Genomic DNA, 10,696 nt, shown 5'->3' with positions numbered 1-10,696 from the left:
ACTATGCCCTCACTTCTCCTATTTTTCCTCTCTTCTGAATTACCTGCACTTGGTTCTCTACCCTTTAAACACTTTGAAATTCATCCCAGCCCTACAGCACTTATGTGCATATCCATCTATCATTTATTTTAATGTCTGCCTTCCCCTCCAGTCTGTAAGCTCCTTGTGGGCAGGGATCAGGTCTACTTACTCTAGTCAGGTAATCATATTTATTGAGCATTTACTATGTGCGGACACATTCCCTGCTCACAAAGAGTTTACAATCTCTATTGTATTGTATTCTCCCAGGAATTGAATACAGCACTCCAGGCATTCAATAAATACCATTGATTGAATGACTAATTGATAATAGGACAAGAAAGAAGATCCAATATCCTTAATTCAATAACTAAGCCCCTTATTTCGAGAATAAAAAAGCAGAGAGATTGTAGTTTTATGGATTATGAAGATTTTCAGGAATCTCTGTGGCCATTTGCTTCCTCTCACCAATAGAACCCATTACCTATAAGGGAGTCTCTCTGGAGTGGAATCACAGAAGCAGGACCATCTGAAAGAGGAACGTTTAGTCATCCTAACTGACGTCACTGGACGCATTCACACTGAAAGGAGGGAGTAAACCTAAGTCCACCTTGTCTACTAAAAAGAGGGAACAGTTTCTAAAGCAAACAATTCAGCAAACTGATTCGTGGCTTAGTGGAAAGAGCATGGGCTTGGGAGTCAAAAGTCATGGGTTCTAATCCCTGCTCCACCACTTGTCAGCTGTGTGACTTTGGGCAAGTCATTTAACTTCTCTGTGCTCACTTACCTAATCTGTAAAATGGGGATTAAGACTGTGAGCCTCACGTGGGACAACCTGATTACTTTGTATCTACGTCAGTGCTTAGAAAAGTACTTGGCATATAGTAAGCACTTAACAAATACCATTATTATTATTATTCTGATCATCCCTCAGTAAAGCAAATTGGCTTCTGTTGGGAGCTCCATTGTGCTGTGAAATCCATCAGTCAATCAATCACATTTACTGACCATTTACTGTGTGCAGAGCACTGATGATGATGATAATGGTATTTGTAACTATATGCCACGCACTGTTCTAAACATTGGGGTAGATACTAGGTAATCAGGTTGTCCCACATGGGGCTAACAGCCTTCATCCCCATTTTACAGATGGGGAAACTGAGGCACAGAGGACTTAAGTGACTTGCCCAAGGTCACACAGCTGACAAGTGGCGGAGCCGGGATGAGAACCCACGACCTCTAACTCCCAAGCCCATGCTCTTTCCACTAGGCCATGTTGCTCCTAAAACATTCTAGTAAGTGCTTAGGAAAATACAATACAACAGAGTTGGTAGACAGGTTCCCTGCTCACAGTGAGCTTACAGTCAAGAGGGGGAGACAAATATTAATTAAATAAATTATAGGTAGGTACATAAGTTTTGGGGGGCTGAGGGAGGGGTGAATAAAAGGTGAAAATCCAAGTGAAATCCTCCCAATGGTCCTAGCCACGCTGGTTGACAAGCTCTGAACTAAGTGGAAGAATACTGGATTCAGCATGTCTAAGCACTTAGTACAACACTCTGCACAGAGTACGCACTCAGTAAATACCACTGATTGATTGATGACCTTGGGCTGAAGGTGGGGTATAATGCAAGTCACTTGGCTTGATTTTTCTTTCTGTCAAATGGGACCAAAGTGTTTAAAGAATGAGTGAAATGTTTAGTAGAAATACAGTATCCATGGAAAAAAACGGTGCTAAAGAAATTCAATTATCCTTATCTTTTAGGTAAACCCGTTCTCTGTTGTGCATGTTCACCGGTATGTTCATCACCAGCACCGAAGTGATGGAAAAGAGGAGCAATGTGACCGAATTCATTCTCTTGGGACTTGCCCAGAATCCAGAGTCACAGAAACTTTTATTTGTTTTGTTCCTGATCATCTACCTGGTAACTCTTTTGGGAAACCTGCTTGTGGCCATAACCATCGAGGCCAGCCAGAACCTCAGCTCCCCTATGTACTACTTCCTCTCATACTTATCTTTCATAGATGCCTTCTACTCCTCTTCCACTACTCCCAAAATGATTGTAGACAGCCTGTCGGCCAGGAAAGTCATCTCCTATGATGGTTGTATGGTCCAGCTCTTTGTATCACACTTCTTTGGAGGGACAGAGGTCATCCTTCTCATTGTGATGGCCTATGACCGTTACGTGGCCATCTGCAAACCCCTGCACTATTTGATCATCATGAACCGGAAGGTGTGTGCCCTACTGGTGGGGGTGGCCTGGGTAGTGGGCTTCTTTCATTCAGTAATTCAGGTTCTCTTCCTCTTCCGGCTGCCCTTCTGTGGTCCCAATGTCATTAATCATTTTCTCTGTGACATGTACCCTTTGTTGGAACTCGCCTGCACAGACACCTACATTGTGGGCCTGTCGGTGGCCGCCAATGGCGGCCTGATCTGCACAATCTGTTTCCTCATGTTGGTCGTCTCTTACATGGTCATCTTGAACTCCCTAAAAAGTTATACTTTGAAGATAAGGCAAAAAGCCCTCTCCACATGTGGCTCTCACGTCACGGTCGTCTTGCTGTTCTTCATTCCCTGTATCTTCATCTACATGAGACCTGCCTCCACCTTCTCCATAGATAAAGCAGTGGCCGTATTCTATGTTTTCATTACTCCCATGTTAAACCCCTTGATCTACACCGTGAGAAATGCGGAGGTGAAAAATGCCATGAGGAAGTTATGGAGCCAAATAATGACTTCAGGAGAGAAGTGAATCACTTTCTGAGAATTATGTTGGTGTGTTTTTCAGTGGGAGAAGGAAGGAACCAGCGGGTTCTTTAGGTGCTTTAAGGAAAATCACTGTGGTGTAATCTCCTCTGAAAGAACCGTACTTGAAGGTTTTAATGTATTCTGAACTGTTGGAGCAATGAATGCCATTTCCTGTACGTGTTTAAGTCTTCCTTCTCATTATGCATATTGATTAAAAGACTGCCTTCAGTATATTCTAGTGGTAATTGGAATCCTCTTAAGGGAAAAATAGAAGGGAAAACAGATAATTTTGGTAAATGGGAGAACTCTCAGGACTATATACTCAATAAGAGAAATCAAGGTGTCCAGGGTGACATAGTAATGACTATCCATGAAGGATAAGAGAGATTTTTTTATTGGGATTTGGATGGACTGGACTTGCAGCGAAGCCAGCATTCTGTGATGAAGAGAGAGGAAAACCATAGAAACCACCTGGACTTGGGAAAATCAGTAAGAATGGCCCAAGCCTGCTCATGAGGGCTCTGAATCAGCATTTTAATCACCAAAATAGCCACCCACTTTCAGATGAAACAAAACCTCTCCTGGATATACTCCAACACAAACATAGCTCCTGATGGACAGTATTACTCTGACAGTGAAACCTGAAAACTATTCAGATTATTTTTGTTATACATGATGTAGAATGCTTAACTGACCATAACTAAGCACAATAATAATAATTAGAAGAATAATGAAAATAATGAAAATTGTGGTATTTGTTAAGCACTTACTATGCACCGATTGCTGTACTGAGCCCTGGAGTAGACACAAGATAATTTGATTGGACAGTTTCTGTCCCATATAGGGCTCACAGTCCAAGTAGGAGAGAGAGCACGTATTTAACCCCCACTTTACAGTTGAGGAAACTGAGACACCATGAAGTTAAGCAACTTGCCCAAGGACACACAGCAAACAAGCAACAGAGCAGGATTAGAATTCATGTCTTCCGACTCCCAGGCCTGTGGTCTTTCTCCTACACTATGTTACTTCTCCAAATCCAATCCAAATTTAGTTAAGCAATATCATAAGGTACCAAAAATGTTAGTTAAATTGTCCAGATAGTTTGATGTCCATCTTCTGGAGAATTAAAATACCTGCAAGAGCCTTAATGATGACCTTGGGTAACCCTATCAGAGCAAGGGATACCGTGTGTCACTGACAACGTTGGTATCACTTATTTTTCCATGTGAGATATTACCTAGGGAAGCATCTCAAATCTTACATACTCTATTACTTGGTCTCATCTGTAATTTAAACTGTGAACTCCTTTGTGGGCAGGGATCATGTATTTTCATTTTATATGAGAAGGAGCATGCATGACCTACGAGGAAAGAGTACTGGTCTGGGAGTCAAGCGACCAGAGGTTAAAACCCCTCTTCCACTTACTGTGTTACCTTGGGCAAATCACTATTTCTGTGGTACTTATTAAGCACTTACTGTGTGCCAAGTGCTGTACTAAGCACTGGGGTGGGTACAGGATTTTTAATAATTATGGTATTTGTTAAGTGCTTACTATGTGCCAGGCACTGTACTAAGTGCTGAGCACTGTACAAAGCTCTGGGCACTATATTGAACAGTAGACTCAGTCCATATCCCATATAAGGCTCATAGTCTAAGTAGGAGGGGGTAGTGTTTGATCCCATTTTCAGATGGGGTAACTGAGGTACAGAGAAGTTCAATGACTTATCCAAGGTTATACAGCAGACAAGTGGCAAAGCCAGGATTAAACCCCAGTTCATCTGCCTCTCAGGCCCATTCTCTTTCCTCTAGGCCATGTCGCTTTCCACTTAACTTCTCTGTGCTTCAATTTCCTCATCTGTAAAAATGGGAATAAGATCCCTGTCCTCCTTCTTTCTTGGACTGGGAGCCTCATGGGGGACTGGAATTGTGTCCGATCTGCTTACACTGTGGTAATGTAAAGCAGAAGCTCCTTACCATTGGCTTTAAAGCACACAGTCCCCTTGACCCTTCCTACCTCATCTTGCCACTCTTCTACTACAACCCAGCCCACACACTTCACTCCTCTATTGTCAACCTTCTCTTTCTACCTCTATCTCATCTATCTCGCTGCCAACCCCTCACCCATGTCCTCGCCATGGCAAGCCACTTAACTTCTCTGTGTCTCAGTTACCTCCTCTGTCAAATGGGGATTAAGACTGTGAGCCCCATGTGGGACAACCTGGTTACCTTGTATCTACCCCAGCACTTAGAACAGTGCTTGGCACATAGTAAATGCCTAAAAAAAAACATTATCCTCATCGTCATGTCCTGCCTCTGGCCTGGAATGCCCTCCCGATTCCTATAGTAATAATGTTGGTATTTGTTAAGCGCTTACTATGTGCAGAGCACTGTTCTAAGCGCTGGGGTAGACACAGGGGAATCAGGTTGTCCCACATGGGGCTCACAGTCAATCCCCATTTTACAGATGAGGTAACTGAGGCACAGAGAAGTTAAGTGACTTGCCCACAGTCACACAGATGACAAGTGGCAGATCCTGGATTCGAACTCATGACCTCTGACTCCAAAGCCCGTGCTCTTTCCACTGAGCCACGTTGCTCCTCCAACAGACATTTACTCTCCCCACTTTCAAAGCCTTATTGAAGGTACATCTCCTCCAAGAGGCCTTCCCTGATTAAGTTCTCATTTCCCTCTTGACTTGCTCCCCTCCTTCATCCCCTGACCCAGCCCCACAGCACTTACGTACACATCCGTAATTTATTTAAATATTTATTTATATTAATGTCTGTCTCCCCCTTTAGACATTAAACTCAGTGTTCACAGGGAATGTGTCTGTTATATTGTTGTGTTGTACTCTCCCAATCACTTAGTACAGTGTCCTGTACACAGTTAGCGCTCAATAAATACTTCTGATTGGTTGATTGCATCCACTCCAGTTTTTAGTACAATGCTTGGCACCCTAGTAAGTATCATTTTTATAATTATTTTTACGAGCCCAAGTGCTTAGTACAGTGCTTTGTACTTACACATCCGTGCCACATGTATATAGATCCTTATACTCAGTTGCTTCCCTTACCTGTCACTTGTTTTAACATTTGTCTCCCCCACTCTATTGCAAATTCCTTGAGGTCAGGATCATCTCAACCAACTGTATTGTACTGTCCTAGGGCTTAGCACAGTGTGCTGTCCAAAGTACATGCTCAATAAATATGATTGATTGATTGCTCTGTAGACAGCAGGCACTCAAGAAATGCTATTAATGAATTGATTGAAGAAACACTGGGCTTCACTGCTGTGGAGATATCAAAGCTAATCCATTGGTTCCCTCTAGACTGTGAACTTGCTATGGGCAGGGAATGTGGCTGTTGTTGTATTGTACTCTCCTAAATGCTTAATACAGTGCTTTGCACACAGTAAGTGCTGAATAAATACCATTGAATGAAGTAGTGAAAGTTCAGCTGCTGTTGCTTTATCAGGGCAAGTTTAGGAAATGCCTAAATGCCTAGTTAGGAAATACGAAATATTTTGACCAATCAGAACTCCTGCAAGGAAATCGGGCTTGTGTCCACTAGGCAATTAACTTGTTGCATATTTCACATCTGCTTGGCCTATGGATGCATTCATCCTTGAGGAAGCTCTGCAGATGTTACACAGCATAGCAGGATGACAGAGAAGGTAGCAAATTCCCTGGACACTGAAAAACTCCTCAGTGAATTCAGCCAGTGGAGAAATAGCACTTAGAGAATGATGAAACTCTGTTGTTGTTATTGTTCAGAATGGATTAAGGTCATTCATATCATGGCGTTTACCTCCTGGTGAACATTTTCTATAAAGTGCTCTTCAAGGAAACAGAAGTGAAACTTCCCAAGGTCAGTTCAAATTCCCCAAATGGGGACATGCATGTTTGTTCCAAGTAAAATCCAATTTAGTCATTTTTTTTTTGGCAAACCTTCTTCAGAAAGTAGATTTGGTGCCTTTAGAGATCCGGTCTTCATCAGACCCTTGGATGTGTTTGGAGTTCGTCCTAGAGGTGATAAGAATTTTCTGAAAGCTTCTCAGGAATGGAAGACAGGATTTCTAACACTAGAGATTGAAAATGTGCTTTTCTGCTGTTTATGGTTTCCTAGAGCTATGGTTGAGAGGTGTTCCCTAAATCATCACCATTGCACAAAAAGGTATTAGGTAAAATGTAAAAGTTTTTCCTGTATTAGGTCTGGTAGCGTGGTATCCAAGACAGAACCAAAAATTGAGGTCACAGGGAAAGATATGTACCTTAAGAAGGAATTATTAAAATAGTTCTCTTTAAACAGGGTGTAGCTTGACTTTCCATTTGCAAGAAATTTTTTGCTTATCTATCAAAAGTAATTTGCCACCTAAGCTACTCAAAGCTAGAGAAATAACATCCTCATCTTTGGAAGTAGCAAGGATACGTTTTCCTAGTTTGACTTTCTTTTTGAGTTTTCGTCTTCCAAATAATTTGTCACATGTTTCTCTTCTCAGTGAAACTAATTGAACAAAAACTCTTGAATCTGTTTAGTGGTGTATGGCTATTTAAAATATGTTGATATGAATTCTTTTTTTTCAGCCTCTCTGTGAAGTCACAACTACAAAACTTCATGGTTGTCATGGCAGGTCCCAAGGAAATTAAAAATTGAGCTCAAGTATTCTGATGGAGTTTCATAGTAATAGACTTCAAGTTATGCTGTATGAGAAAATTTTTCAGTTACATTATGGACAATTCATATGTTTGTTGAATCTAACAGAGACATTCTTCACTTTTCGGTAAGGTCACTGTGCGCAGGGTAATAATAATAATAATAGTGTTGGTATTTGTTAAGCGCTTACTATGTGCCGAGCACTTTCTAAGCACTGGGGTAGATACAGGGTAATCAGATTGTCCCACGTGAGGCTCACAGTTAATCCCCATTTTACAGATGAGGTAACTGAGGCACCGAGAAGTCAAGTGACTTGCCCACAGTCACACAGCTAAGTGGCAGAGCTGGGATTCAAACTCATGACCTCTGACTCCCAAGCCCATGCGCTTTCCACTGAGCCACGCTGCTTCTCTATGCATCACCTGGTTGTTATATACTTCCTAAGTTTTTGAACAGGAAAGCTGTGTGTTCTAGTGGAAAGAGCCTGGGCTCGAGAATCAGAAGGTCTGGGTTCTAATCCCAACTTCACAATTTACCTTCTGTGTGACTGGACAAGTCACCTAACTTCTCTGTGCATCAGTTATCTCATCTGTAAAATGGGACTTGAGACGGTGAGCCCTGTGTGGGACAGGGACTGTGTCCAATCCAATTATCTTGTATCTATCCCAGCACTTAGTACACAGCCTGACACATAGTAAGTGCTTAACAAATTACATAAAAAACATAAAGCCCAAAACAGGGCATTACACCCACGCTATTCTACTTTCTTATCACTATTTAATTCACTTGCAAAATGAAGAAATGAACAAAAATATTTTAAAAGCTTAAAAATTAAGTTTGGCAAGGAGTGTATATTCTAAAACATTTGGACAATATCAGCATTCAGGAATTGTTTGATGACAATACTAGAGCAACATAACAAGGAATATTTTTACCTCAGGTACAAATATCTCATTTTCCATATTTATAATTCAATCAATCGTATTTATTGAGTGCTTTCTGAATCCTGTCACTGTACTAAGCATATGGGAGACTACAACATAACAGAATCAGTAGACAACTTCCCTGTCCACAAGGTGTAGACATTCAAATAGCATTGTAGATAATCTGTCAAAATTTCATGGATTATCTTTTGGAAATTTTTTCTTGCTCTTAATCAGAGACAGGAAACTTATTGTTTTGACTGAGCTAGCTATCTGAATGTGAATTCAATGATTATGCAAGGAGATTAAACTAGGTCCTGGCTTTAATCTGGTTTTTATTTGCCCTCTAATTCCAATTCAACCAATGAGTTGCTATTGTGCCTCACTAAAGCTCATTTTCCCCTTTGTAAAATGAAGATGCTAAATTGAGTTCCAACTAATTTACAAGAGTTTGCAGGGAAGAAACGAGATAATAGAAATGGAAGCTTTGAAGTCCTACAAAGAGCGGCTCTGCTTGTATCCAAGACTTCCTCATTTGTAATTTACATTACATTTGCAGGTAAACAGGCTCTCATTTAGGAGCTGAACTCCTCTCCAGGAAGAGATGGACTATAAAAACAACGTGACTGAATTCATTCTCCTGGGACTTTCCCAGAATCCTGAGGTGCAGAAAGTGTTATTTGTGGTTTTTTTCATCATCTACATGGTGACTATAGTGGGGAACCTGCTCATTGTGGTAACAGTAATCGCTAGCCAGAATCTACGCTCCCCCATGTACTTCTTTCTTGCCTATTTGTCCTTGATGGATGCCTTCTACTCTACCGCTACAGCCCCCAAGATGATTGTAGATTTACTCTATGAGAAGAAAACCATCTCCTTCAAAGGTTGCATGACCCAGCTCTTTGTGGAACACTTATTTGGAGGTGCCGAGGTGTTCGTCCTGGTGGTCATGGCCTATGACCGCTACGTGGCCATTTGTAAACCTCTGTATTATATGACCACCATGAATCGGCGGGCTTGTGGACTGATGGTGGGGTTGGCCTGGGTGGGAGGCTTTCTGCACTCCATGGCACAACTTCTCTTTATGTTCCGGTTGCCTTTCTGCGGCCCCAATGTCATCGACCACTTTATCTGTGACACGTATCCTCTGTTGGAACTCGCCTGCACCGATACCTACCTCCTTGGCCTATCAGTGGCTGCCAATGGCGGGGCCATCTGTGTGATCATCTTTCTCTTGCTACTTCTCTCCTATGTAGTTATCCTGCGCTCCCTGAAATCCCTCAGTTTGGAAAAGAGGCACAAAGCCCTCTCCACCTGCAGCTCCCACCTCACTGTGGTTGTCTTATTCTTTGTTCCCTGCATTTTCATGTACATGAGGCCTGTGTGCACCTTCCCCATAGACAAATCAGTGACTGTCTTCTTTACTATTATCACCCCCATGCTGAATCCCTTAATCTACACTCTGAGAAATGCAGAGGTAAAAAATGCTATGAAGAAGCTCTGGAGGAAGAAAGCCATTTTAAATTGACATAATAATAATAATGATAATGGTATTCATTAAGTGTTTACTCTGTGCAAGGCACTATTCTAGGCTCTGGCGTGGATACAAGCAAATAGGGTTGTGAAGAACCCAGAGTGAAAATAAATTTATTCATACAGAGGAAAAAAAAGTCACAGAATCATTCATTCGATCGTACTTATTGAGCGCTTACTGAGTGCAGAGCATTGTACTTAAGCACTGGGGAAGTACAGTTCAGCAACAGAGACAATCCCTGCCCACAATGGGCTCACAGTTTAGAAGGGGGGGAGATAGACATCAAAACTAGTAAACAGACATCAGTAGCATCATTATAAGTAAATAGAATTGTCAGTATATATACATGATTAATAAAAATAAAAAGAATTATATCTATAAATATGTACATATCTACACGATTGCTGTGGGGTAGGGAGAGGGGTAGAGAAAAGGGAGTGAGACGGGGCAATGGGGTAGGAAGGCGAGGAAGAGTAGGGCTTAGTCTGGGAAGGCCTCTTCTAATGCTTACTCTGTGTTCAAAGGACACCTGAGCAAAGTGCAGATGTTTTTGATTTTGTAGCAATTTCTTCTGTTCGGATATCTCACCACCTGTCATTCCTGTTCCTGAATTTGGTTTGCAAGTCACAGCACAGGTTTCTGAAAGCTTTATTCCTGTCCGACTTCTCTGATCCCGCAAGATGCTGCTAGGGCCATCGATGTCTCATACCAAGCTGCATGTAGCTCTTTCATTTCTGTATCACTTGCATTCTACCACTCTTGATGATTTCTCTTGACCTTGTCCAAGGTTGAAACAGTTGCCTGCAACAGCTTCACCGAG

At 41.8% G+C, this 10,696-nt stretch overlaps 2 protein-coding genes across 3 annotated transcripts; both read left to right on the top strand.

Annotated features, from left to right (window-relative positions):
- The first annotated feature begins 1,829 nt into the window (after window positions 1-1,829).
- LOC100083024 (olfactory receptor 4A15-like) lies at window positions 1,830-2,771 on the top strand. Its single transcript, XM_007666565.3, has one exon. The coding sequence runs from the start codon at window positions 1,842-1,844 to the stop codon at window positions 2,769-2,771; it is 930 nt and encodes a 309-aa protein (XP_007664755.1). The 5' UTR covers window positions 1,830-1,841.
- A 4,573-nt stretch (window positions 2,772-7,344) lies between these two features.
- Window positions 7,345-9,870, top strand: LOC100083043 (olfactory receptor 4A15-like). 2 transcript variants are annotated; one of them, XM_029059333.1, is made up of 2 exons: window positions 7,345-7,380; window positions 8,965-9,870. In XM_029059333.1, exon 2 carries the CDS (start codon window positions 9,046-9,048, stop codon window positions 9,868-9,870), a length of 825 nt encoding a protein of 274 aa, XP_028915166.1. In that variant the 5' UTR covers window positions 7,345-7,380; window positions 8,965-9,045. The 2 variants fall into 2 exon arrangements, with proteins under 2 accessions (XP_028915166.1, XP_001513642.3); XM_001513592.2 differs by lacking the exon at window positions 7,345-7,380 and having other exon boundaries at window positions 8,935-9,870.
- The last annotated feature ends 826 nt before the right edge of the window (window positions 9,871-10,696 follow it).

This window comes from Ornithorhynchus anatinus, chromosome 3, assembly GCF_004115215.2.
Source record: "Ornithorhynchus anatinus isolate Pmale09 chromosome 3, mOrnAna1.pri.v4, whole genome shotgun sequence".
Classification (NCBI taxonomy): Eukaryota; Metazoa; Chordata; class Mammalia; order Monotremata; family Ornithorhynchidae; genus Ornithorhynchus; species Ornithorhynchus anatinus.
This window is presented reverse-complemented; position numbering and strand designations above follow the sequence as displayed.

What these genes read in the sequence shown, in the direction of transcription:
- LOC100083024 (XM_007666565.3), top strand. Translation starts at nt 1,842, where the DNA reads ATGGAAAAGAGGAGCAATGTGACCGAATTCATTCTCTTGGGACTTGCC.
- LOC100083043 (XM_001513592.2), top strand. Translation starts at nt 8,947, where the DNA reads ATGGACTATAAAAACAACGTGACTGAATTCATTCTCCTGGGACTTTCC.